General features: G+C 42.9%; 3 protein-coding genes across 3 annotated transcripts in view; all 3 read left to right on the top strand.

Annotated features, from left to right (window-relative positions):
• Positions 1 to 11,433, top strand: part of LOC134884097 (dnaJ homolog subfamily C member 13-like) — a 28,012-nt gene extending 16,579 nt beyond the window's left edge. The window contains 36 exon segments of the mRNA XM_063912750.1: positions 402 to 484; positions 716 to 869; positions 991 to 1,094; positions 1,193 to 1,352; positions 1,445 to 1,507; positions 1,596 to 1,697; positions 1,895 to 1,999; positions 2,347 to 2,549; positions 2,732 to 2,816; positions 2,906 to 3,060; positions 3,344 to 3,389; positions 3,477 to 3,631; positions 3,771 to 3,972; positions 4,088 to 4,203; positions 4,323 to 4,401; positions 4,488 to 4,556; positions 4,558 to 4,624; positions 4,715 to 4,899; positions 4,994 to 5,068; positions 5,165 to 5,284; positions 5,681 to 6,076; positions 6,159 to 6,272; positions 6,383 to 6,499; positions 6,765 to 6,942; positions 7,100 to 7,191; positions 7,269 to 7,368; positions 7,472 to 7,546; positions 7,632 to 7,744; positions 7,838 to 8,007; positions 8,105 to 8,147; positions 8,240 to 8,413; positions 8,505 to 8,684; positions 9,029 to 9,169; positions 9,258 to 9,401; positions 9,505 to 9,604; positions 10,310 to 11,433. Of these exon segments, the coding sequence (XP_063768820.1) occupies positions 402 to 484; positions 716 to 869; positions 991 to 1,094; positions 1,193 to 1,352; positions 1,445 to 1,507; positions 1,596 to 1,697; positions 1,895 to 1,999; positions 2,347 to 2,549; positions 2,732 to 2,816; positions 2,906 to 3,060; positions 3,344 to 3,389; positions 3,477 to 3,631; positions 3,771 to 3,972; positions 4,088 to 4,203; positions 4,323 to 4,401; positions 4,488 to 4,556; positions 4,558 to 4,624; positions 4,715 to 4,899; positions 4,994 to 5,068; positions 5,165 to 5,284; positions 5,681 to 6,076; positions 6,159 to 6,272; positions 6,383 to 6,499; positions 6,765 to 6,942; positions 7,100 to 7,191; positions 7,269 to 7,368; positions 7,472 to 7,546; positions 7,632 to 7,744; positions 7,838 to 8,007; positions 8,105 to 8,147; positions 8,240 to 8,413; positions 8,505 to 8,684; positions 9,029 to 9,169; positions 9,258 to 9,401; positions 9,505 to 9,604; positions 10,310 to 10,407 (4,563 nt within the window). The 3' untranslated portion in view covers positions 10,408 to 11,433.
• A 959-nt stretch (positions 11,434 to 12,392) lies between these two features.
• Positions 12,393 to 24,013, top strand: topbp1 (DNA topoisomerase II binding protein 1). The gene is made up of 28 exons (XM_063912140.1): positions 12,393 to 12,808; positions 12,955 to 13,047; positions 13,139 to 13,273; positions 13,373 to 13,516; positions 14,880 to 15,061; positions 15,224 to 15,417; positions 15,600 to 15,776; positions 15,908 to 16,074; positions 16,179 to 16,342; positions 16,612 to 16,856; positions 16,956 to 17,290; positions 17,456 to 17,628; positions 17,758 to 17,969; positions 18,229 to 18,545; positions 18,639 to 18,824; positions 18,954 to 19,069; positions 19,233 to 19,356; positions 20,202 to 20,360; positions 20,500 to 20,596; positions 20,717 to 20,912; positions 20,995 to 21,215; positions 21,291 to 21,433; positions 21,537 to 21,624; positions 22,054 to 22,217; positions 22,441 to 22,569; positions 22,679 to 22,768; positions 22,880 to 23,041; positions 23,293 to 24,013. The coding sequence occupies exons 2-28, from the start codon at positions 12,961 to 12,963 to the stop codon at positions 23,428 to 23,430; spliced, it is 4,545 nt and encodes a 1,514-aa protein (XP_063768210.1). The 5' UTR covers positions 12,393 to 12,808; positions 12,955 to 12,960; the 3' UTR covers positions 23,431 to 24,013.
• Positions 24,014 to 25,295: 1,282 nt separating this feature from the next.
• tmem108 (transmembrane protein 108) overlaps positions 25,296 to 26,984 on the top strand; it is a 37,705-nt gene continuing 36,016 nt past the window's right edge. The window contains exon 1 of the mRNA XM_063912878.1: positions 25,296 to 25,877. The gene's annotated coding sequence lies outside the window, so the exon portion shown is untranslated. The remainder of the gene's footprint in view (positions 25,878 to 26,984) is intronic.

The following is a 26,984-nucleotide window of genomic DNA, read 5'->3' as shown; positions in this document are numbered from 1 at the left end:
TGGCACAAAGAATAATGGTGGTAATTAGAAGTTGTAATGCTTTAGAAGTTATCAGCTTTATGAGAAACCTGATCATAATTGTCTCGCCCAGTAAGAACTACAGAACACACCCAATTTTGGGATCCCGCTTTGGTTTGTATGTTTCATAACCTTTTTTTCTATGTTGGTATCAGTGCTTATTTTGGGGTGTATTGTTTCTAATACCTGGCTTTCTCCATTGTCAACAACATCTCTGTTACATTTTTCTCCACATTCATCTCATTTTTGGTATCACTATTTAACCTTTGGCTCATCACTACTCTTTGTGCTACTATTTTAAAGGACACTTTTGGAATGCTTTTAAGATTGATGTACTGACTTAAGTCGGGACCTTAAGCTTGAGTCTTCCTTTTTGATTTCAGAACCCAAACCAAAAGCCTGTCATCCTGAGGAAGAGACGGCAGAGGATAAAGATTGAAGTCAACTGGGAGCTTTTCTACTACAGGTACAACATGTCCCGATAAAGACCTCAAGCCATAATCCAGCTATGTTGACCCCATAACAGTGTTGTGAGTTTTTGCCCGGCCGCATCCTCTATATTTTACATTACACCTGTCATGCTTAGGTAAATCTTCTTTGGCAAACCTTTAACTCTGCAGGAATCCTTAAGTCATATAACAATATGTTAAACCTTTTTTATTTAATTTTCCTAAAATCCAAATGTTGTCTTCTCAAGATTCCAGCTCGACCACGCACGGTCTAACCTCATCTGGAACCTGAGGACGAGAGAGGAGCTGCGGGACGCGCTGGAGGGGGAGATGCGCTCCTTCAGCGTGGACCGGGAGCTCGGCAGTGCCACCGTCATCTCCTGGAACCACCAGGAGTTTGAGGTTTGTGCTCAGATGGACTATTTTCTCCCTCACTAGCCAGTGATACTTGAATCCCACAAAGAAAGACTGTGTTATTTCAAACTGAAACACATTTTCTCACAGTATATGTTTTTATGTGCAGGTGAAATACGAGTGCCTTTCAGATGAGATAAAGATCGGCGATTATTACCTGCGGCTACTGCTTGAGGAGGATGAAAACGAAGAATCCAATGCCATCAAGAGATCGTAAGACTACAAAAACAGTCCAACCTACTGCACTATTGTTCTCAGTCAGTTCTGAATCCAAAAAGATGATTCATGCTTCTCCCTCTCTTTGTTCTCAGATATGAGTTCTTCAATGAACTCTACCACCGCTTTCTGCTCACACCCAAAGTATCGATGAAGTGCCTGTGCCTGCAGGCGCTCGCTATAGTCTACGGGAAGTGCTTTGAGGAGATCGGCCCCTTCACAGACACAAAATACATTGTGGGCATGCTGGACCGAGTGAGTACAAACTGGCACAGCAAGGACTTATTGATTTTGTTAAATGTCTTTTAATTAATCCTGAAATCTAAAATACTCTTTTGATGGTATAGTGTACAGACAAACTGGAAAGAGACAGACTCATCATCTTCCTCAACAAACTCATTCTGAACAAGGTAAGCTATTCAGAGCAACAGTGCCTTTTTGAAATTGCCTTTTTATTCAGCTCACCTTTCAATTTCTCTGTCATTTTTTGTTCTGCAGAAAAATGTGAAGGAGGTGATGGACTCGAATGGAGTGCGAATCTTGGTGGATCTGCTCACCATGGCCCATCTGCATACCAGCAGAGCTACTGTGCCCCTACAGGTAAAAAAAATGGCATCAGACTTGACTTGTGTATATATATGAATATAATTTGTCTTTTGATACGATCAATAACACATGACGCTAGACATTGCACTTCTTGATGAGCCATGGAGGAGATTACATATGTTGACCCCTGTGTGAAATTGGTAATCAATCTGTGCCGCGTGTCTAACAGAGTGTCTTCTTTATTTCTACAGACCAACGTTCTGGAAGCATCACCGGACATGAAGAGGGAGAGTGAGAAAGAGTGGTACTTTGGGAACGCAGACAAAGAAAGAAGGGGACCTTTCAGTTTTGAAGAGGTATGGCATCATTTTAAAATGTCAAGCACAGGGATTACTCGAGTTTCAAATAATGATAAATGTTATACCTGCAACTTGTAAACAAAAACAGAAATGTCCCTCTTAAAAAATGTACTGCTGGTGAGTGATGATGTCTACTTGTGAATTAAAATTTGCATTGATAAACTGATTTCCTTTTTTAATTGTATCTATAATATATCTGTACATTATTTGACCTTATTTTCTGATCTAAAGTATTGCATTCTTCACTTATTGCAGTAGTATTGTCATTTGATTGGTCTTTGGAAGTTACTTTTTTACAGCAACCACCCTATAATCATCTTTATTTTGATTATTTTCTTCTCCAGATGCAGGAGTTCTGGAGCACAGGGGTCCTGACAGCGAAGACGCGCTGCTGGGCTCAAGGGATGGATGGCTGGCGCCCCCTGCAGGCCATCCCCCAACTGAAGTGGTGCCTCCTGGCCACCGGGCAGGCGGTGATGAATGAGTCTGACCTGGCTACACTCATCCTCAACATGCTCATCACCATGTGCTCATACTACCCCAGCAGGTGGGTACAGCAGACAACACTTTTGGGGTTGTATTTATAGGAAAAACCTCTCCTTTTTGGAAATGTCTTTCGTATGGTATCAGAAAAAGCAATAGCGTTCTAATAAGCAATGTCGTTTCTGAATTGATTTTTGGTTTGAACCTTTACCTGTGACTTTAAGTGTTTCTTTTCTTTTCACTCAGGGACCAAGACAATGCCATTATCCGACCTTTACCTAAGATCAAGAGGATGATCAGTGACAACGCGTGCCTCCCTCACATTGTCCAGGTACCTGCAATAATAATCACACCCTTCATGTTTCATCTTGAGTACAACACCATGTTGATTATCTCATCGTTTTTCTTTGTCTACTCCAGCTGCTGCTGACCTTTGACCCCATCCTGGTGGAAAAGGTGGCTAACGTTCTGTACCTGGTGATGCAGGACAACCCCAATCTGCAACGCCTCTATCTTACCGGCATCTTCTTCTTCATCATGATGTACACAGGCTCCAACGTGCTTCCTGTAGCAAGGTGAAAACACACACACACATCAGTGCTAAAAAGCAGTCGTCCTCAGAAATGTTTAAAGGGAATTTTGTCCATATTTAGAACTGTCATGGACTCATAATGACTGACACTTAAATGTGTGTGTTTTCCTTTATTCTTAGTTATTCAATTGGCATTTCAGCCTGGAATTGTCTTGGTCTAGGTGTCTAGAGAACTACTTTTGAGTTATGTGTAATAAAAAATAAGAAAGACATTAGTAACATGCAATGACGATATTGACCTCGAGACATTCCTTTGTTTTTTAAAGGTTCCTTAAGTACACCCATCTGAAACAAGCCTTCAAATCAGAGGAGGTGAAGATGACTCATTTTCAAACATTTTTACATAAATATGTTCTGATTGTATATTTTGAATCTAACCTCTGTCCTTTCTCCCATTAGTCTAAGGGGCAGGACATAGTCCAACGTAGTGTTCTGGGCCCGGTGATGCCCGAGGCCATGGTGTGTTATCTGGAGAACTACGAGGCGGAGCGTTTCTCTGAGATATTCCTGGGAGAATTCGATACCCCTGAGGCCATCTGGAGCAGCGAGATGAGGTAGGGATCTGTCTCTGTTGTGTCGAAATGATGTCTTTTTAAAAACATCAATGCAGGAGATATTTAGAAGTGCAGCCGTTAAAGTCAACTTGTGGTTTAAAGAAATGTTAATAGGTTTTGTTTGAACTCTCTTTTTTAGGCGGTTGATGATTGAGAAGATAGCTGCACACATAGCTGACTTCAGCCCCAGGCTGCAGAGCAACACGCGGGCCCTCTACCAGTACTGCCCCATCCCCGTGGTCAACTTCCCTCAGCTGGACAACGAGCTCTTCTGCAACATCTACTACCTCAGACATCTGTGCGACACTACCCGCTTCCCCAACTGGCCCATTCGAGATGCTGTACGTCCCTCATTTTTCTTATTTATTCAAGGTTGTACTTCCTTATCAAAGTCCTGCTTGCATTGCCTAAAAAAGGCTTCTTTAACATCTTGATCCCGCTTCATTATTCCTTCAGGTGAAGCTGCTCAAAGACACTCTTGAAGCCTGGAAGAGGGAGGTGGAGAAAAAGCCTCCCTCTATGTCTGTAGATGATGCATTTGAAGTCCTCAACCTCCCCAAAGGACAGGGGCCGTGAGTGGACTTTGATTTCTTGCCACATCTTAGTATTTGTCTTTGTATTTTAAATATCAGCAAATGTAAATGCTGTTGTTGAATAGGTGGATTTAAACAGTTGGATTTCTTTTTGTCAGGCAAGAGGAGAGTAAAATCAGGAAAGCTTACTTCCGACTGGCGCAGAAGTACCATCCAGACAAGAACCCCGAGGGCAGAGTATGTACTTCAATCATTACTCACATGATGTGTATGCACAGGTGTACATAGCTACATCTTCATATTCAATTGTTTATATCTTTCAGGACATGTTTGAGAAAGTCAACAAAGCCTACGAGTTCCTTTGCACAAAGTCAGCCCGAATCCTGGACGGCCCCTGACCCAGAGAACATCATCCTCATCCTCAAAGCTCAGAGCATCCTGTTCAACCGGCACAAACAAGGTGTGCAGATAGATCGAAATTTGAGTGAATGTGTGTCGTTGTGGTTATACATTTCTAATGAATACTCCTTGTTTTATTGTCTCTAAACAGAGCTTGAACCTTACAAATATGCGGGTTACCCCATGCTCATCAAAACAATTACCATGGAAACAGAGGATGAGCTGCTCTTCTCCAAAACCTCGCCTCTCCTCCCGGCTGCTGCTGAACTGGCCTTCCACACAGTCAACTGCTCTGCTCTGAATGCAGAGGAGCTGCGCCGAGACAGCGGAATGGAGGTATACTATATATAATCATGAAATATCAGCTAAATGAAACATTGTGAGGAAATGGGATTAAATAAACAATGTGGTGTTTCCTGTTTTCAATCAGGTGTTGCTGGAGGCTCTCTCTCGATGTGTTGCTGTATTAACTGCATCCAGCAAGGCTGATGACATGGCTGTTCTGGTAAGATGACCCTTTATTCACCTGAAGTCACCTTGAATTTCTCCAGGGATGAGAACTCTATTGCTTATAAACATATTTTCCATGGTTGTGCCACAGGTGTGCGGGCACATCTGCAAGTGCTACAGTGTAGCAGCCCAGTTTGAGGAATGCAGGGAAAAGATTGTTGAGATGCCGAACATCATCAGGGACCTCTGTCACATCTTGTTCTATGGAAAGGTGAGGACCTCGCAACCCCGATGTCTATTTGACATTGTACGATTATGTGTGGGGATCCCAAACCATAACAGTATTATATAAGGTTGATGCTACATTGCACAAAGAATGTTGTGACTAACAATAAGAAAACATGCTGAAAGTGCATCATTTGCACAACCAATTCATCTATTCAACATTTACATTTTTATTTCCATAAAGTTTTCTTTTTCATTTTTAAATAATGAGTACAACTAAAAAAGAAGAGCTTTATTTTGCCTCCATAACCTGTTGCAGTCATCCTTATTTCTTGTTTGTTCCCAGTTTTTGCAAGTTATTTAGATATATATTTAAATGCTACATGTGGCGTCTAGAAATGTAGTTTCAGCTCTTAATGTTCTCCCTTTTGTCTCCTCACAGGGTCTCCCCAAAACCGCCGCCCTGGCTGTACAGTGCGTGAGCTCCTTCGCCGTGGATTTCTTCCTGCAGACCCACCTGTACCACGCCGGCGTGCTCTGGCACCTGCTGGTCCACCTCTTCAACTACGACTACACCCTGGAGGAGAGCGGCGTGCAGACCAGCATGGAATCAAACCAGCAGGAGGTCGCGAACAGCCTGGCCAAGCTTAGCCTGGTGGCCCTCAGCCGTCTGGGGGGCTACACCCAGACCCCCCACACCACTGACGGGGACAATCCTGTTTCAGAGACCAATGGCATCGAGGGAACTCCTCCGGAGAACCCCACCATCCGCAAGAGCTTAGCAGCCATGCTGTCACCGTACATCTCAAGGAAGCTGGGGACAGGATCTCCTGCTGAGGTATGTTGCGCAGGTGGAGGTGTCAGTGTTTTTCATTCATAATCCCCAACACCCTGCTGAGCTCCACATGTTGTGCTGTTAGGTGTTGAAGCTGCTGAATAGCAACTCAGAGAACCCGTACCTGATCTGGAACAACGGAACACGAGCCGAGCTGCTGGAGTTCCTGGAGATTCAACAGGAGGGAAACATCAAGAGGGTATGAATAACATATAAAATCATACATTTATATTGGTATATAGATATTATTTATATACTTTATCAGAGATTTTAAAAAATGCAGTTATTCATGTTTTTGTCTGTTCATAGGGAGAGAATGATAAAAGCTTTGGAGCAGAGTTTGCGTTCACTGATCACAGCAAAGAGCTGATAGTCGGGGAGATTTTTGTCCGGGTCTATAATGAGCAACCAACTTATCCTCTTGAGGTGAGTACAACAACAAGATAGTACAACCCAAAACCTTTAAAGTGCTTTTATTTATTGTTTGCCCATTCTCATCAGTTTGATTAAGTTGTGACAGATGGCCCCTTGAAACAGCTATATACAATATTGCTGTGAATATTGATGGCAGCATTCACTAAAAGCTTGTTTGAACAGTTGTTTTATAGTCCATTTGGTTTATTCGTCGTACAAAAATCAACTTTAAAGCTTTTGTAATGATATATTGTGTGACTGTGTCTGTTTTCTTCAGTTCCCTAAAGTATTTGCAGCCAGTCTTCTGGACTACGTGGGCTCTCAGGCTCAGTACCTCCACACTCTGCTGGCCATGAGTCAGAGTAACAAGGTAGAGTCGCAGCAGCACGCTGAGAGGCTGCGCTTCGCCGAGATGGCTTTAGAGGCTCTCCGCAATGTCATCAAGAACAACCCAGGTGAGATATGACACTTCTGTTGTGAACACAAAGACCTGTTATGGGAACAAAACAGCCCAAAATCTTTCAAGCGACTCGTGTATGAAAATAAATGTTTTTGCCTGGGATGTCTCACCCTAGGTTTCTTTTCTAAGCGGTTATGTGTGTATGCTTTCAGGTTCGGAGTCAGAGTGCATCGGCCATTTCAAACTGCTGTTCTCCTTGTTGCGGGTTCATGGAGCTGGCAGAGTACAGCAGCTCGTTTTGGAGGTAGAGGGTCTTAGTCCTGCTGATGTCCAACAACTGTAGTTCCTAGTGCAGTTCACTCATTCTGATTTCTTTTGCAGGTTGTGAATACAGTGACGTCCAACCAAGAATGCGTGAGCAACATTGCTGAGTCGCTGGTGTTGTCCAACCTTTTGTTGCTGCTGCACTCACTTCCCTCCAGTAAGAAGACATTTGAAATCAGAAAGCACGTGTGCTCCTTGTTGCCTCTTTATACTTATTGCTGTGTCTGTGGACTAAAACGCGTTGTTTTTGCATAATTTAGGCCGGCAAATGGTGCTGGAAACCCTGTATGCACTGACTTCCAACACAAAGATAGTCAAAGAGTCTATGGCCAAAGGTCAGTGTAATTATTTGTTTTTCTTTCCCACATTTATATACATTTTATACAAACAGAAGCTCAGGTTAATCTGTTTGCTCCCCAGGTGCTCTGATCTACTTGCTAGACCTCTTCTGTAACTGCACACATCCGCAAGTACGCACACAGACTGCAGAGCTCTTCTCCAAGATGACCTCAGACAAGCTGGTCGGGCCAAAGGTAAGAATACAAATAGAAAGAAATAAAAAGACAAATAAGTGTCCTGTCCTCCTTGCGTTACATTGCATCCTCATATATTCTGTGCTCTGCCAGGTGCGTCTGACGCTGATCCGTTTCCTTCCTGGTGTGTTCATGGACGCCATGCGAGACAACGCCGAGGCAGCAGTGCAAATATTCGAGGGAACGCACGAGAACCCTGAGCTCATCTGGAATGACAACTCAAGGGAGAAAGTGTCGACAACTGTCCGGGAGATGATGCTTGAGTAGGATATTTGCCCAATTCAATACCTTAAGTATCCATCTGAGTAGTGTCCTATCCTATCTGTCCAATATGATGCTAAATATCATCTTTTTTCCCAGGCACTTTAAACAGCAGAAGGATAATCCTGATGTGAACTGGAGAGTAAGTGCTTTAATATTTCCCCAACAGTAAAACCGCTATATGGTGTGTGTGATTTTTCTTCATGATCTTACATTCTTTGTTTGTGTGTCCAGTTGCCTGAGGACTTCACCGTGGCTTATGGAGCAGGACAGGGCGAGCTAGAAGTTGGCGGAGTTTTCCTGCGCATCTTTATTGCCCAGCCCGGCTGGGTGCTGCGCAAGCCTCGAGAGTTCCTGGTGTCCCTCCTGGAGACCCTGACTGAGCTGCTGGAGAAAAACAACCCCAATGTGAGATACTTTACTGAGAAACACAAACCGTATTTGATTATTTACAACTTCTTACACTCGCAATTTCCCTTCTTCCTGTCATCTCTTGCAGGGTGAGGCCCTGGAGACGGTTACCACGGCAGCAGTGTGTCTGTTCAGCGCTCAGAGCCAGCTGGCTGACCAGGTTCCTCCTCTGGGACACCTGCCTCGCATCATAGCAACACTCAGCCACAAGAACAACGCCGTGCCCAAGAGCTCCATCCGCCTCATTCATGCGCTATCAGACAATGAGGTGAGGAGACAAACATCAATATGTTTTAAAAGATTTGCTTTCAGGACTCGCTATATCTTGTTTTACATCTTGCATTCATGAATTCCAGTTGGAAAGATAACAAAAGAGGCTGAGATGCATTTGGGGCTCTGGGGAAAACAAGTCAGGATATAATTCAGCTTTTTTGCTTCCTTTTTCCATGCCCTTCCTTTATCAAAGTACATCAATAAAACCAGCTAAATGAGTGTATTTAGAAAATTCACACTCCACAATATTTACCAACAAACAATATATTGGGTAGTTTGTCTCCTTTCTGTACTATGGCGCACTTCAATTGCTAACCACAGCTGTCTTGTTTCCCGTAGCTGTGTGTACGCTCCATGGCAGCTCTGGAGACGATCGGCCCCCTCATGGCGGGGATGAAATCCCGGGCTGACATGGCTGGATTAGCTTGTGAAGCTCTCAACCGCATGTTCCAGAAGGAGCAGACAGAACTAGTGGCCCAGGTAAAAACCCTCACCATTGATATTTATTTCATTTTGTTTTGGTTTGATGACTTAAAATGAATTAATAATGTATGTTATGAATGAACAGGCTCTCAGAGTGGAGCTGGTCCCATACCTCCTGAGGCTCCTGGAAGGAATCGGCTTGGAGACGTTGGATAACCCCTCCGCTACAAAGGCTCAGATAGTAAAGGCTCTCAAGTCCATGACTCGCAGTCTGCAGTATGGAGAACAGGTAGGATAGGAATATATGAACAGTAGGATTATTAAATGAAATAGTGCTGCTAATTGTTGAAATGACATCATACTGTTGCTTAATCTTATTAACCTCTTGGCAGGTGAATGAGATTCTTGCCAAGTCCTCGGTGTGGAGTGCCTTCAAAGACCAGAAACACGATCTATTCATCTCAGAGTCTCAGACCGCAGGCTACATTACTGGTAAAGTATTTCCATTTACTTTGCCTGATATTAAAACACTCAGCATTACGACACCTGACATTTGATTAACAAGCTTGGCTGTTGAAGTGATTGTTCTGTCAGGGTCTAAAAGGTAAGTCTCTATTACCTTTCTCTGAGCTGATGTTAAGTCTTAATGCTTTGCTATCCCTAAAAACTACCCGTGGCTGCCTCCTCACTTAAACCCAGAGACCCTTTCTGTCTCCACAACCTATAACTTCCTGGCTCTGCCTCCCCTGTCCTCTTTGTCCTCCACGTTTCCTCCTCAGGGGTATCCACTCCTTCTCTCCTGGCCGCCAGTAGCCCACTGCGAGGTGGGCTCTAGACTCCTAAGCTGGGCCTTCACAGCCCTCCTCTCTCTTGCTCTGATGCAGGTAGACTTTGACCTACTGCCATCCCTTTCCTCTTTACCTCCATCTTGACCCACACTTCATTTTCCATTCCCACCGTTCCATATTCATTACTAAATTTAATCTCGTAACACCTTCCCTTCCATCTCCATCCACCAACTCATTATCCATCGACTCAAGTTCCAGGAAATTAACAGAAATGTAATTTAGTCGATGTAGTGATCACTCCATACATAGAGTAGTCTTAGTTTAGAACGTCATTGTAGCTAACCATTAGCGCTCCAGCTATCCTGACCCGGTCACACCTGCACTGAATCTGTCTTCCTGTCACCTGTAGGTCCAGGAGTAGCAGGCTACCTTACAGCAGGAACTGGCAAAACGGTAATGCCCAACGTCCCACCCCCTGTGGACAACGACAGTGGAGACCAAGGCTGATGGACACACTTCAGTCACGCTCAGGCACCCAGACTGCCCTGCAGCTACACGGCCGCAGCTCAGAGAGGGACTGGCCAGCTCCCTGACGAGGGGACGGAGAGAGAGAAAGCCGGAGGAGAGCGGGCCGTCATTGACCGTCACCAAAATCTCTGCAACACCTCCTCCAGAATCACTCTCCTCTCCCCTTGCAAACAGCACCCAAGTCTTCATGAACACTTTGAAATTGTTTTAACGGATGACCACAATTGTTTTTTTTCCATGCTTCTTTTCTTTCTTCCAATGACACGCAGAAGAGTTTACTTTTTGTATGAATATATTTTTTACTCCAGATTTTTTTTTCCCTTGACAAAGACATTGGAAGACTGAGGCATATTCTAGGTTGACTGTCTCCTCTCTATTATCTTAAATCCTCTTTGTCATATCCTGATTGGCTATACTTACCCTAAATTATGATCAAAGGATGCTTGGCCTTGTTTGTGACACATTTGTGCACAGGACCTATCCACCTCTTACATTAACATGGCATTTACTAGTCTGTATAATGGATTCCCAATGGAAGATCTAAAATATGTGTGTATGATTTCTCTGCCTTGAGTGATGCTGACGTCTTGTCTGGTCTGGTCTGGTCAGGTCCAGTTCAATCCACTCTTTCAAAGTTGACACAAATCTACCCTCCAAATGTATAGCCTCTTATTCCTCTAAACTTTATTCATAGTTCATTCTGCTCTCTCTCTGACGGCTACACTTTCTGCCTCACATTTTTAAAGTAATTCTCCTTCCCCGAGAAAGCAAAAAGCACTAGAAATATTTATAAGTGAAAAATAACCACCGGAAATGAGCTTCTGCTAAGACATGACGAATGACAGTGACTGATTATGAATCTATGTGAAAGACTAGTGCAATTTGTGAAATGTTCAATGTAATATTACGTATATAAACTTTCTATATTGAATGTACATTCAAAAAAAAAAAAATCAGTCGCACTTGTACATAAAATTTTAAGAATAAAAGGGAACCCACAGTGTTGTTCTTTCGTGTTGACATTTGTAACTGTCAAAGTAACAGATTTCAACAGATGATGATTTATTGTCTCATGATTGAAAAGCAGGAATCAAAAGACTGAGTTAACTATTTAATTAGTAATTAGATAGTTTTAGAGACTTTTAAGCATAGTGTTTAGTTAAAGAGGAATCCATTACCTCACTATCATGTTTACAGACTGCAACAAGATAAAACAAATAATGCTTATTGAATTAAATGAGAGAATTTAACATTCCATATTTGCAGAGTTTTAAGGATATTTTTCCAGGTGCTTAGTTAAATGTGAATATAATTCAAGGTTCCAGGTAAGTTTTCTTTTTGAGGTTAAGCAATTGCAAAAAAAGATATATTAAAAGTAATATTCACAACACATTATCGAAAATGTGATTTAATATGCTATGCATGTATATGATAAGGAAGCATTTTTTTTGTCAAAGAAACAACTCTGAATGACGTTTTTATTTTAAACGGATATTATTGTTAAACATGGATGACTGAGGACGACTACAACTTGAATTGGCAAACCATTTCCTTAAAAAAAAAAAGAATGTTATATTGTATCATTTATAAAATTATACATTACTAAATTACTATAAGTAGATTTGCCTATGTAGACTATAATTCTATTTTTGTATCCCCCTAGAAGCCTGGGATAATATATTTCCATTATTATTTTTAATCGATATACACCTAATGTGGGATTTGATACAAAATAGTTTAGAGCTTTGCCTTTTTTTGAGTTAAGGTATTACATTTATAATTTGGTTTGATATTATAGGCTTTTATTATTTTGCTAATATTTGTTTTAACTATTGTATCTTTTTTTGTTTGTTTCTTCTACAATATTTGTCAAATGATGAATATTTAGTTGCTTCGGAACTCTTTCACACTAGTCCGACTCCACACGGTTGAATTATAAGGTAACACCGGAAGTTTTGCCGTTGGCGCGAATAACAACAACACAGATTTTGTTTAAAGTTTACCAAGCTGCTATAATTACATTATTACAACGCTCATATACATTTGTCAAATACTGTGGATAATTATAACCGTTCGTTTATGATAATATGAGTAATTGGTCACTTTGTAGCATGTTTTACGTTATCTATGCGTGTTTGAATGTTAGCTAACCAGTTCCCTTCGAGTAGGTTAATGCTTTGTCTTTATACCTCCGTGGTCAGAGCAGGCTATGTCTAAAACGACGTTAGCATTGGATAATCTGTTAGCATTACGTTATATTTCGATGAGTGTCTTGTTGACAAGCCATACTAACGTAAAGCTAGTACTCAAATGACAACACAATAGTCGGTGTCAAAGCAGACACGGGCTCTTTCGTTTTCTGGCAGACCTACAAGAGAAGGTAAGTAAGCTAGCTTGCTAGTATAATAAACACATACCTTTGTACCAATTGACTACCAGTACAGTAATTATACACATTTAGTAAGAGCATTGCTAAATTATTTCATCCAATATTAACGTCAAGTCTTTCCACTGTTTCATATTCAGTTCACCATGTCAAAAGGAGACAAGGAAGGCTTCATTGTGAAGTTTGTGGAGAGCAAAGGACACAAAACAGAGTATGCTGTCAAAGCTTATGAGGTAAACGCCCTTCTCAAATCTTTTATTGATTATTACATTTCGCTGTCTCATTGATACAGTGAATGATGATGTTTGTCTCATCTTTACGCAGGCCATTTCAGAGCTGCAGTCTGACAAGTACTTGAAAACCATCGATGAAGATGCTGTTTTACAAATGGACCAAAAGGACAAGTCTCTGTTTGTCTTCAGCAGTTTCACCACCCAAGCCTTTCTGCATTGCAAAAAGGTCTATCTCAATATGTAATACATCTAACCAAGTATCCTGTATTTAATAAGACTTAGCGGTAATTGTTCTTCTTGTCACGCTTTGTTATTTGTTTTGTAGCTTGGCTGCCGCCTTGTCAGTCCACTGGTGGTGCTGTACTGCCTGAAGCAGCAGCATTGTGTCCCCAAAGCGGAGAAGCCCGTCTACAACATGGCCATGGCTGACATCACTATTTCCTGCACCAGCCTGGATAAAGCAACACGGGTTAGTTTACTCAGTCTTTACATATTGTTGTTCCTTTTAAATATCTAGTCTTAGAAATGACAATGACATCTGCAAGTTTGTGAATGACTTAAAATATCCACAATCCACACATTTGAAAAACAATATATGATTAGGGATATAATGTGATGTATTGTATACAATCAACTTCTTTGAAGGGCATGTGATGTGGGGATGTATTATGTATATGTATACATCTCAGCCTATCTGCCTTTTGTAGGTGGTATGAACATGTAATAATATAAATAATCAGGGAACACAGATAGGGTTGCAAAGGGGCGGAACATTTCCAGTAAATTTCCATGGGAAGTTAAGCTGGGTAATTTTGGAAATATTCCATATTGGAAACCTTCTATGGGAGTTATGGGAATTAATGGGAAATGGCATGAACAGATGTATAAATAGTTAGATTAGCTAAACAACTGGAATGATCTTCAAAACATCTTGCAGGAGGCAAATAAAAACAGCATCACATTTGAGGTAGCTAGCATCTTTATAAGAGTGCCTCATAGATGGTAAATGAAGTGAAGCTAGCTATGGCTTATTTAGCATCTAAGTTATCAGCTAGCTATCTGCTAGTTGAATGCATCTGTATGTGATATTTGCAATTTCAACATAAAATAAATATATTACCCCATAATATCATCAAACCTTACTTCACTTTGTGTAGTCCACAGGTTCAAATGTGTGGCTTCAATACTCTTGTGCTTTGGGCTCAAAAGTGTGGTCCAGTCTTCTAGAAATCATATGTGCATGTGATGGAGGAATGCACAGTGCCTGTAGGGGGTGTGGTCTCAATAGCCATGCAGTAAGCAGTGTGCTATGTGCGTGGGATTGAGGAATGGCATGGATATACTTGAATGGCATCTGTTTGTTTTAGTCAAAATTATTCTAAAATATACTTTCCCCAACTATATTTAAGTTCCCTATGAAGAGCCAACCTTCAATTTTGAAAATTCCCGTTTATTTCCTTAAATTCCCGTTTATTCCCTTAAATTCCTGTTTATTCCCTTAAATTCCTGTTTATTCCCTTAAATTCCTGTTTATTTCCTTAAATTCCCGCTAATTCCCATGGAAAGTTTCCATCTTTGAAAATTCCCAGAATTTTGCGACCCTAAACATAGAATAGAGCTAGTAGAAAAACACATTATATGTTAATAAAAGCAGCAACTAATATTGTGATAAAATCCTAAGAAACTATCAAAGACATTCTTTTCAGTTGTTTGCTGTAAATAGTGAAAGTCTGAAAAAAGATTTTGAGTTGTGCATCCCGAGCACACACACAAAGCCATATGACAGTGTCTTCAAAAGTTCTCTCTATGTTTGTCTGTGTCTCTTTCTACAGACAGAGATGATGGATCTGGTGCAGCTCATGGGAGGACGAGTCTATCTTGATCTAAATGTATCCGTCACACACTTGATAGCAGGAGAGGTGGGCAGTAAGAAATACTTGGTAGCTGCCAGCCTGAGTAAACCCATCTTGCTGCCCACGTGGGTCCAAGCTTGCTGGGAAAAATCGCAGGACAGGTATGTAAATAAAATAAGTAAGGTTCTCCAATCAGCGCAACCAAAAAGTCAAATCAGACAATGGTTATGTGACATTGTGAGAATTTCATGGTAAAATAATAATGATATGACAAATACTCTGTACTTTTGATGATGATTAACAAACTGTTCTGCCTCCTTCAGTCTTTTCAGGTATACAGATCTACCCGTAGAGGACTATCTTTGTCCTGTGCTGCGTGGCTGCACTGTGTGTGTGACCGGTCTCTCCAGCATGGAGCGGAAAGAGGTGCAGCGACTCTGTGATCAGCACGGGGCCAACTACACCGGTCAGCTGAAAATGAACGAGTGTACACACCTCATCGTTAGCGAGCCAACAGGTAAGTTGGCAGCAATGGCCAGGTTTTGACTTATGCCAACATTCAAAAACAAGATTCAGTTGGAAGGACATCTTTATTTAGTCATTCTACAATGTGTACAATCATACACCTGGCTTTATTCTGGTGTGTGCTTTGTTTTTGCTTTAAGTAACATGTGTGTCTGTGTGTGTGTGTGTTTGCAGGTCAGAAGTACGAGTGTGCGAGGAAGTGGAACGTGTATTGCGTGTCTCTGCACTGGCTCTTTGACAGCATAGAAAAGGGCTTTTGTCAAGACGAGAGCAGGTACACTGTGGACCGTAACGCGTCAAAGACCCCTCGACAACATACGTCCACCCCCACTGGCACCAACAAGAAGGAGGGTGAGCCACTAAGTGACATGCATTTGTTTGTGGTTTACTGTATTTAAAAACAGTAATTGTTCATCCTCATGGTCTGATTAGGAGTGTAGGTGTGTAACCTGTATCATAACGAACCCAATTTTCTTCTCCAGAGGGTTCATCTCTGCTGGGTTTGAGCCACATCTCTGTCAATGCTAGCATGACAATAAATGACACAGCCCTCACCAATGCCACTATCAGCCGCCTGGAAGCTCCTGACCCCCTAGACACTCTGGATCTCACCGTATGCCCGGCTGATGATATACTGGACGGCTGTAAGGTAAACAATACCTTGGATATTTCCTTTCACCCAATTTAAATTTCTTGATAACGTGAAAGACAAAATGTGAGATCTTATATTCTTAATTTTTAAATGTGATGCAGCTGTATCTGTGTGGCCTGCCGGGGAAGAAACTGGAGAAGCTGCGGCGTCTTGTGAACATTGCAGGAGGTCTGCGCTTCAACCAGCCCAGTGAGGATCTCACACACGTGGTCATGGGACAGCTGGACCAGGGCTTCAAGGTTTTTCTGTCCAAGGCAACACACAGGTCAGAACTGCCAAAGTTAGAGTATTTTTTGTATCCTCACTTAAGACTAAAGTCCAGTCTTAATTTAAGTATAGGATATATCCAGAACCTATCCTTAATGTTAAATCTATCATATGTGGTCACACAGTACATTTAACACTACCCTGCTTAATGAGTACTGTTGCAATGTAGCAAGTTTGCACTGTGTTTAATCATTGAGAGGATTTTGTGTGTGTGTGTGTGTGTGTGTGTGTGTGTGTGTGTGTGTGTGTGTGTGTGTTCCTCCCCAGGCCACATGTAGTAACAGTGCAGTGGCTGCTGGACAGTTTCACCGAAGGCAGTCTACTCCCAGAAGCGAACTACCTCCACCAAGACTGTCTGCCCCCTGCTGAGCCGGCTGTTTCCGTTCCTGCCCATCAAACCTCCACGTCCCGTTATTCAGCCGGTCCCCCCGCAGCCAGTCCCAGCACACCCAGGCAAACACGAGCAGAGGAAGATCTGCTTTCTCAGTACATGGATGATGACCCTACAATAGGTACGTGTCTGTGGTCGAAGAATTAATTAGCTTAATTAGACACCATTAAAGTGGATATTTTATACATATCAGCTATTGAATTGTCCTTTCATCCTCCAGTGGACATGCCCCCACCAGCAGAAGGCAACAGCAGGATGTCCAGCAGGAAGTCCATCCGTATGTCCACTGATCATTGGGCACCCAACCACACCAGAGGACCAGAGCCGGACTCCACCCTGCATGAAGCCAGCGAGGCGGGATTGTTTTTTGGAAAGGGTTTCCTTCTCGTGGGCTTTGGCGCCGAGTCTGAGGCCCAGCTCTCTGTCCTGGTGACAGAAAACGGAGGCAGGGTGCTGATTGGCAGAAATCGTGTGGTGGCGGACTATGCTGTGGTCCCACTGCTGGGCTGTTCAGTGGAGGCCACCGTGGACGAGGTGGTCACGGATACCTGGCTGGTAAGATCCAACATGAGCTAGGCAATTAATGTATTGACAGAAAATCCATTTATTGTTTAGGTAAGGCCTGGGCTCAGGGAAAATATTCTTTTGTTGCCGACCTGCACAATTATTGTCTAATTGTTCTTTAGTCCTTATGTATGCTTTGCTCTTGTACATTTTTAGGCCATGTGTGTGGAGAAGGAGTGTGTTCTGCCGCTGTCCTCCAACCCTCTGTTCACAGCTGTCCCTGTGCTGGACGGTCGTCTTCCTCTCAAAGATTGTGTTCTCTCTGTCAGCCAGTTCACAGGAGCAGAGAGGGAGTCTTTGGTGGAGCTGGCCAAGCACCTGGGAGCAAAGTATGGTTACATTGAGTAAAATAAATATATGCAGAAGTTGTAGTTACACAAAACATTTCTCTCTCTAATACATTTCATGTGTCCTGTCTCCCTACCTAAAACTTATTTTTATTCCCCCCCCTCCTGCAGTGTCCAGGATTACTTTGTGCGCCTGGCCAATCAGAAGAAAGGCATGCTGGCCAGCACACATCTAGTGCTGCAGAGCCCTGAAGGCACTAAGTACCAGGCAGCGAAGAAATGGGGGTTCCCAGCCGTCACCATGTACTGGATCCTGGAGTCTGCTCGGACCGGCCGGAGGGCAGAGGAGGGGAGATTCTTAGTTGACCTGCCACCCTCACCAGGTTAGAAACGAGTGTTGAATATTGCTTATATATGGATTTAAATGCATGTTTATTTGTATTGGTAAATAACCTTATATACAACAATAATTATATAAAAATTCCAATGAATTACCGACTTACTGGAGAGATACATTTAATTCTGCAAGGTGCTTCTGACTGGATTATCTAATATTTAAGTGGTTTAAGTTTTTGTGTATGAAAGGCAGAGTTTTAATTGTTTCTCTTGCTATTAAAATGATTTATTTAACTTTTTCTACAGAGAGAGAGGATGAGAGTTTTGTCAATGGGTCCCAGAAGCCAATCATGCCCCCCCCAGCATGTGCGTCTCCAGAGATCCCTTTGCTGGGCGTCCAGAGCGGTAAGGCTATTACCCCGCTGGATTTGGGACGCTTCCAGAGCAAAGTGTTCCGCTCCGTGTTGGACGAGATGAAGCCCAAAGAAGACATCAGCACCCCCAAACAAAGCAAGGAAGGCGGCAGGAGGAACCCGCTCCAGAAGGAACCCTCCCTGCAGCTGGACACCCCCTCCCGTTTCCTCAGCAGAGACCAGCTGTTCAGGCCCTCTTTCAACGTTAAGGTTGGGACCCACAGAGGAGAAACAGTATTTTTGCTTTATGGTAAAGGCTTGTAGCAATGAATCATATAAATCAATGACTTTGGTTTTGTTCAGGACGCACTAGGAGCATTGGAGACTCCGGGGGGGAGAACCAAACCAGGAGAGAGGGTGGAGACACCTCTTACTGATGTCATCAACAGGAACCTGAAGGTGGCTCTTGCCAATAGCTCCCGAACCAGCGTGTCAGATATGCAAGCCATTTCTGCCAGCCCCCAATTTACCAAGACGACTGAGAAAGAGGTAAACAGAAATACATAAAAATATGCCTGTTTGCAAACCTCTCACTCTATGCAGGAAATGTTGACTAACATTTATACTGTGGCATCACTTAACATACAAACAAAAGTATTATCTAAATGTGTTTCTAAGGTCCCAGAAAAGGAATCAGGTCCTCTGGCTGGTGTTGTGATCTGTGTGGGAAAGAAGCTGAGCAAAATGCAAGGAGAGATCAACGCCATCGCTGCCTCGCTCGGAGCGGACTTCAGGTATTTGACACATTTCTGCAGACTAAAAGGGTATGAGTTTAAAGAAAATCAAGTATTAAATAAAACAATCCTTGTGTGCTTATATAGAACCTTTGCTGTAATCATTCCTATTTAAATGAACCAGGATTCAAATATCACAACCATCTCTTTCAACCTGTTGAAGGTGGGCTTGTGACGATACAGTGACACACTACATCTACCAGGGCCGTGTGGGGGACAACACCCGGGAATACAGAGGAGTGAAGGAGAGGGGACTGCACGTGGTCTCCCAGTACTGGCTGCAGGCGGTACGTTTCCCTGCTGCAAATATAAATATCATCCTTAATTCATTCATTTGTAATGCAGTTTCTAAACAGATTATTTGGAAATAGTGATTGTTCATTTTGTGAGTTTTATTGATTAATCATTTAGTTTAGAAACTCACAGAAGATGGAAGACCTGCAATTATTTGCTGAACAAATATTTATATCCTATTACTTGCATTCAATTTTAAACTATTTTTACTAGAATAATGAAACCAACTACAAATTTGACTTTTTGTTAAGTAGTATTAAGTTAAGTATTTGTGAATTCTCTCAAACCACTTACTCTCAATTCAAATCTCGACGGGGTCTCAGTAAGCATCTTAAACATGACATTCCTGTCAGAGCACACAAAAATATACAAGCAACCATTTAATATCAGGAGCAATATGGTCTTCAGTTCACTGAGCTGCAATTACTTAAACAGAGGAGATAAACCCATTGTTGAAAAACAAAGAAAGGGATTTGGGAAAAACAAATTTAAATCAAGTCCTCAGGTCAAATATTCTTCTTGACATTGATTATACAAGCTTGTAAATACAGTATGTCTTTGAGAAGATACATAAAGTGGTGTTAAGATACACTTAATTTAATTTAGGATGATATTTCCATGGTGGTAGCTCCTCTTACCATTTGAATCCACTAAGCACATTTCACCAGGGGCCAATAATTATCATCCCGTAAACAAAAGCAGAATACTTAATTAAAAACAGCTTTGATGTGATCATTTTGCATACAGATCGCAGTTTAGGTTATGTTTCCCCTCGCTAATTCATTGAATTCATTCTTGGTACAGCTTGGAATAACTTCTAATTTGTCCTCCTGTGCAGTGTGCTGAAGAGCAGAGGCATGTCGCCGAGTCTCTGTATCCGTTCACCTACAACCCCAAGATGAGCCTGAACCTGAGCCAGGTGCCCAACAACACTCAGAGGTCTCCACCTTTCACAAGAACCCAACTCCAAGACATCACCGAGGCCAAGAAAGACACGGTGGGTTTAAATATGGAAACTCAAGTCTGGGGACTTCAATGTTGTCTTAAGGTTCAGGATTGGATACTGCTCTCTAATGAAGAAGTGCAGAGGTTGATTTTCTTTATGTATGCCCCCTTTTTTAATAAATTACCCACAGAGTGAACACATTGCCGCAGAAGAGGCCACACCATTACGCCGCGTAAGTGATGGAAGCACAAATCAAGACGAGATGAATGATGCTGCAGATAGAACTGGTGGGTGTTTTTAATTCAGCGTTTCCATCATTTATTTCCCAAAAGCACAGTTCTGATATAACTAGTCGCAACTTTAATGCACATAATGACTCCTGTGGGCGATTATCATCTTGTGTCCAGATATTTCAGAGACTCTAGATATGAGGGTGAACCTTCAAAAGCAGCTCCAGGAGATCATGTCAGCCACCAAGCTGACGACAGGGAGGCGGACATCTGTTAGACTCAGCAGGATGGGATCAGGAGGGGCCGACTCGGAACCCCAGACACCTGATCGGTTTGGACGCTGTGGGAGCCGACGCACCCTGGAAGCTCTGAGGTAAGAAGGCCACGTAGTCCGAGGACAGGGGTTCAAACTTCAGCAATTTCTAACAACATTATACACCTCATTCTGTCCTCAGGGTCTCCAGAGAAGCTGCTATGGACATAAACACAGAGCCTTCTCAGATTGAGCAGATCGTTTGGGATGACCCCACAGCACGGGAGGAGAGGGCCAAGCTGGCAGATAACTTGCAGTGGCCTGGGAGTCCCTCCCAATACTCTGAGACGTTCGTACCTCCCCCTGCAGAGCACGTCCCTGAGCTCAGGGACTCCATGACGGACTCAGAGCTGGTGGAGATGGGTAAGAGATCGAGAGCCTCTTACATCATTTCAAAGTTTAAACCTTATTTATTCAACTCATTGTATCCTCTCCCAGCTGCTTGTGATGTCATCGACCAGCAGATGGGCCAGAGAGTCATGACTTCTACAACAGAGGAGCCAGAACTGGACATCCTCACTCCTAAAGCCCCCAGCATCGCCTTCCCTCTCGCCAACCCTGCAGTAGCGCCAGAGCCACAGGTGAAGATTCATACTTACAGATCAACAAGAAGTGGACACATTTCTGTAACTGTATTACTGTTGCTTTCAAACAAGCTGTTAAAAGGTTCTTTGTCTCTCTCAGGAGGAAGAGAAGCAGCCACCCAGATTCCAGCTTTCCTCCCTCAGCCCTCAGGAGCGCATTGACTACAGTCACCTCATAGAGGAGCTTGGTGAGTCCTCTGGCTTATTAGAGCTCTGACAGTGTTTCATCACAGAATTGAAGTCAGAAGAGATAATTCCTGATGAATAAAAAGCAGGATCTGCCTCCAGGGCCTGGGAGTATTTCCTCCTGCTGATGTCTCCCGCTGTGAGCTCGGATTTCTCAAATAAACTATTGCATCATACATTTATCCATTACTGAAACTAAAAGAGTTTTTTCAACCAAGATTGCCAATAACAGAGATAAATATTACGCATAAAGGGACAAATTGATGCCATAAAACAGTAGAAAAGGGATTTTTTTGACTTACAATGACTCAGCAGTTGGGATGAATGTCCGGCTGAAGGACACTTTGACATACAGCTATTTATACATTTATAAAAGATTCCGTTAATCTTATCCTAAATGCTCTCTCACATTGTTCTTTCTGGTTTTGTAGGCGGTGTAGTCCTCGACAAGCAGTCCTTCGACCCCAGCTGCTCACACATCATCGTAGGGACTCCTCTGCGGAATGAGAAGTACCTCGCAGCGATGGCGGCCGGCAAATGGATCCTGCACCGCTCGTACCTGGAGGCCTGCCGCTCTGTGGGTTGCTACATCCAGGTCAGGATCTGAAGATTTCTGTTTCAGTGCCTCTAGCAGACAACCATTAACACATTTGTGCTGGTTTTATTCCCTCTGCAATTACAGCAGTGCTGTTGGTTGGTGTGCAGCATGTCAGCATTCTGTCCTGTCGGTGTATCATACCCAACTGTCACAAAACCTCAATTGAAATGTGTTTTGTTTTGGAGAAAATAGTTGACCTTTACTTCTCTGTGTGTTGCAGGAGGATGAGTATGAGTGGGGCAGCAGCTCCATCCTGGATGCGTTGCCCTCCATCACCTCGCAGCAGAGGAGGCTGGCGTTTGCTGCCATGCGCTGGAGAAAAACCCTGCAGGGGTGCTCTGAGCAGGAGGTACTCACAGACAGGCACACACACAGAAAGCCCACAGAACCTCCTGACATTAATAATGTATTATCTACTACTGGAGTGGTAAAGTATACTCTGTGTTCTTTGACTTCAGGGAGCCTTCAGCGGATGGACGGTCATGCTGAACATCGATCAGAGCAGAGAATCAGGCTTCAGGCGATTACTGCAGTCTGGCAGGGCCAAGGTGAGAGATGTTTTTTTAAACAGTATCTTGTGAACTGTGGTGCTTTTTTAGAGAATCTTTGTCCAACCAAAAAGTGTCCATAGTAAAGAAACACACTCTTCTCTCTCTCAGGTCCTGCCGAGTCCCTCCCCGTCTCTTTACAAGGAGACCACTCACCTGTTTGCAGACTTCAGTCGACTGAAGCCCGGAGACTTCAGAGTGGACGTGTCAGAGGCTACCTCGCAGGGAGTCACATGCTTAAAGCCAGAGTACATTGCAGACTACCTCATGCAGGTGAGTGGAGCTTTTGATGGGGAGTATTTCTAGGTTTGTCTCACTTTATCGTGAAAGACAAACTCTTAAATCATGTGACAGGATTTAATCGTATTAGCTTTGTAAATATTGACCCAGAATAGGTTTTATTCGTCTATTGAAAGCAGTGAACCGATTGAATTGAAATCCCCTTTTAAATAGTTTGACGTGTGTGTGTGTGTGTGTGAGACATCTTACAAGACCAGATTTAATGTTTTTCATTTATGATACAGGAGCCGACTCCACCCATGGAGCTGTACTTCCTGACAGAAGTGACAGAAGCTTCCACGGAAGAAGCTCAAGGCACTCCGTCACGTAAACGCAAAGCAGCAGCAGACAACGCAAGGCTGAAAAAAACACGTCTGAACTGAAACGTCACCACTACATATTGTCATGAACAATTCCTGTGATAATGATTGTAAATAAGATTTTTTGTTTTTTATATCAAAAAAATAAATAAATGTAGCATTTATTTTGTCTCTCTGGAAACTTAAATAAGTGCATTGCAGTTTGTGCAGTGCACTGAGACTGTAGCTGTGATTGATGACTCAATAACGGACTGTAGAAGATGTCGAGTCATGTTTTGTAATTGGGTGCAATGATTGTCTGTGGCCTATGGAGGGCAGTATTTCTTCACTGTAGGACTTTGGCCTTGCAAGCGATTCTAAAGCAACGGGATGAAAACTAATTTGCTGCTCTATTTCTTGAAAAAAAAACGTATTCCAGGTATATTTAAGTTCTTGTATGAATTTTATTTGGCATGTATTGAAAAAAAACAGGATTTACTGTGTGTTTTTTCAGCAGATCTTTCCTTGTTTTGACTTACTTTTTGCTTTTGAACAGACACTGTTATACTATTTGACAGCATCCAACAGTGTCTATACCTATCCCCACTTAGTAGCAAGAAATAAAGGAAGCATCCCTTGGCTAATAAAAGCAATTCCAACACCCAAACTTTTTTTTTTAAAGTCTGTAGTGTTCCCCACCCATGTGATTATGTGGCCCCTGCTATCTGCTGTTGATCTCCCCCTGCAGTAAACACTAGATTTTGTGTACCTGGTGTTGATTTCGGCCTTTATTGCTGTTTCATACAGGGTGCCAGCGGAGGTTAGATGCCCTTTTTCCCTCCCATATGGACGGATAAGTGGTTTAACCTCATAATAGATGGAGCAGCTGAAAGCCTCCCTACAGACTCGCCGTTGAGCTGCTGTTTGAGAGGTAATGAGTGGGATTAAAGGAGCAAGAGCTGAACTGACAGAGGAACATGACTCAGGCTGATGGCTCCGAGGGCTTCCAAAAAAGGACGGAGCAGTTTAAGGTCACTTGTAAAGGTTAGCACAAAAAAGAACATGCAGAGTTTCACTTTTCACCACCAGCAGAAACTCAGGTATTGGGTTAGAGCAGTGGTTTCCTAACCTTTCAGCCTCATGGACAATGTTTGCTCTGGAAACCCGCTCACATACTCATTTAGCAACTATTTGTGATCTCCCCCATTGGTGGTTTTCAGATTACCCTGTTTGTCTTCTTGTGACCCCCTTCAATAGGTCCTGGCCTCCAGGTTGTTTGCCGGTATCACACACTAAACTGATCAAAAATATTGTGTAATGGTGTAATGTGAGTCTATTTTAGTATTACTCCAAACAAACGGTTTAGAGCATGTAATTGTCAGATTGAAAACAAAGATTAAACCCAACCCATGAAAACAAGAGACCATTGTAGCACGCAGGACACATCTAAAATATGATGATTAATGCCTATTGTATTGTTTCTCCTACTCTAATCATTCTAAAATATGACTCAGAGGCTGTGTGGAGCAGAAAGGAACCTCTTCTGAAAAGATATATGCTCCATGTTTGAGATATATTTATTCCAGTATAGTTTGTTTGTGCTTTTTTTGTATAGATTCTGAAACCCAAACTGTATGAAAAATAATCAGTCATTATTGAATAAGGTATATAAGCTATAGAAAGCGTTTAACTAAGTCAGTGACCTAAAGGGTAACTAATTAACAAATTAACTATTTCACCTGTGGTGTCTTGCAGCTTGACCATGAGCCTTCTGATTCTGCAGCAGTACCATGAGAGACACACAGTGAGGTTTGTAAAGATTCAATAATACAGTATCTATTATCGCAGTTAGCCATTAAGTCAGTGTATCTGATCTGTGTTCGTCAACAGGTGTCTCATGGGCTAATCCCCCACTTTGCTGCCTGGCAGGTTGCCAAGAGTTGCATTGACGCTTCGTCTCACGGCCTCCTCCTGTCCTGTATTGGAACTTTAAGGTTTTTTGTTTCGGGACAGTTTGATTCCAGCCCAGGGACAGCACGACTCTCTGAGCTGGGAGGGAAACTCTGCAGCAGTCCTCATTAAAATTCCCTGTCCGTACACATGAAACCCTCCTTTGGTGGGTGGCACCACCGGCGTCCTGCGCGCCTCTTTAATTGCGCACCACGCATTACCCAGCGATCAGCAGCATTGGCCGCGCGGATCACGCTGCCTGCAGGCGGAGAGTTTGCTCCATGCCCCGATATTTACGACGTCAAGGCTGACAGAGGAAAAAGTGGGCGCAGATCCCCGAGGTCCGGCAAAGGGTGGTGCCCTACTCATCTGATCCAGCGGCTGGACACCTTGTGCCGCGACACGGTCTGCTCCTTCAGTCACTTGGCTTCTTGTTGCAGCTCATGATTGTGACATTTCTCGTAGGGGGACTGGCAACATGTGCGCCCGGATGGTGTGAAGTGTGACACAGCGGCTTTGGGGCTTCATTTCTCTCGGATACGCCAAGTACCCGACGTTACGACGCACCTTGTGTATAATAGGTAAGTACATCAGTTTATTTCTCTCTGTTCAGACAGCTCTCCCTCTATGTGTCCTACCTTTACTGTGTTTTATTGATGGCTCTCACAAAAGGCTGCCTCTGTGTATTGATTATGTTGAGCATCTGATTTGTTGAAATCCTGGATGAATGTTTCCAGGCAGTTATGAGCAGCAATGTCTGTCAGACAGGAGCAGCAAATCACTTTCAGTGCTGCAACTGTCACTGCAAGATATCTCAATGTATGATTTCCTGTTGGTTTAGAGAATCATTTCATGTATTATATGATATAGAAGTTGACTTGATCCTGGTCATCATTTGGCAGATTAACGTTTTGTGTGGGATTCAAACTGCCTCTTGCAATCTTTTTAAAAAGAAGTATAGTGGGTTAAGATAAAATGATCTCTGGAGTGTTTCCTTAAGACTTTGAGTGGCACTTCATTCTTGGAAAGATTTCTGGTAAAGATTCCTTGCAGTGGCTGGCTGTCGTCCAAGTTTATTTGCAGCAGTCCTAAGCTTGTTTACTTCTAAAAACAAGAAGTTCTGGGGGAGCCATCAGTCTTGCAACTTGATGAGCTCTGCCCTGAGTGCCCTTCAAGTGGTCTATGTCTCAGGCAACATGGCAGCAACAACGCAGATAATAGGAGAAACTCTCTTAAAATGTAAGACCACCACAAACAAGCGGGCATCACCAAATACCCCTTTTGATTGTGGAGCTCCAGCTTTGTTTTCAAGCACAGTGGGGTGTATAGGACATAGGGTAAAGTGTGTTCTAATTGAACCTGCCGGCCACTCTGTCCATTGTGCCTGGAATGTTTGGTTGCCTGTTGTCCACAGAAACCCCCCAAGCCCTTTGTTCTGGGGGACAATCCTCCAGTGCCATGTGTGTGCATTGGTGGGGGGAGGGAGAGGGGTTTTCAGGGGTATTGACATCTGTAGCTGACAGCTTCCTCAGGGCAAGCTGATATGCTGTGATACCATGAATGGGGTATTAGGGAACATACTGTATGAGCAAAGCACTTATTTATATTTTGTTGTGAACATTGGTTGGGGAAGAGTTCTTTTTATCTGGAGAGATGTCATACAGTACTGAATTCTTTTTTTGAATATA

Source organism: Eleginops maclovinus, chromosome 21, assembly GCF_036324505.1.
Source record: "Eleginops maclovinus isolate JMC-PN-2008 ecotype Puerto Natales chromosome 21, JC_Emac_rtc_rv5, whole genome shotgun sequence".
NCBI classification, from domain to species: Eukaryota; Metazoa; Chordata; class Actinopteri; order Perciformes; family Eleginopidae; genus Eleginops; species Eleginops maclovinus.
This window is presented reverse-complemented; position numbering and strand designations above follow the sequence as displayed.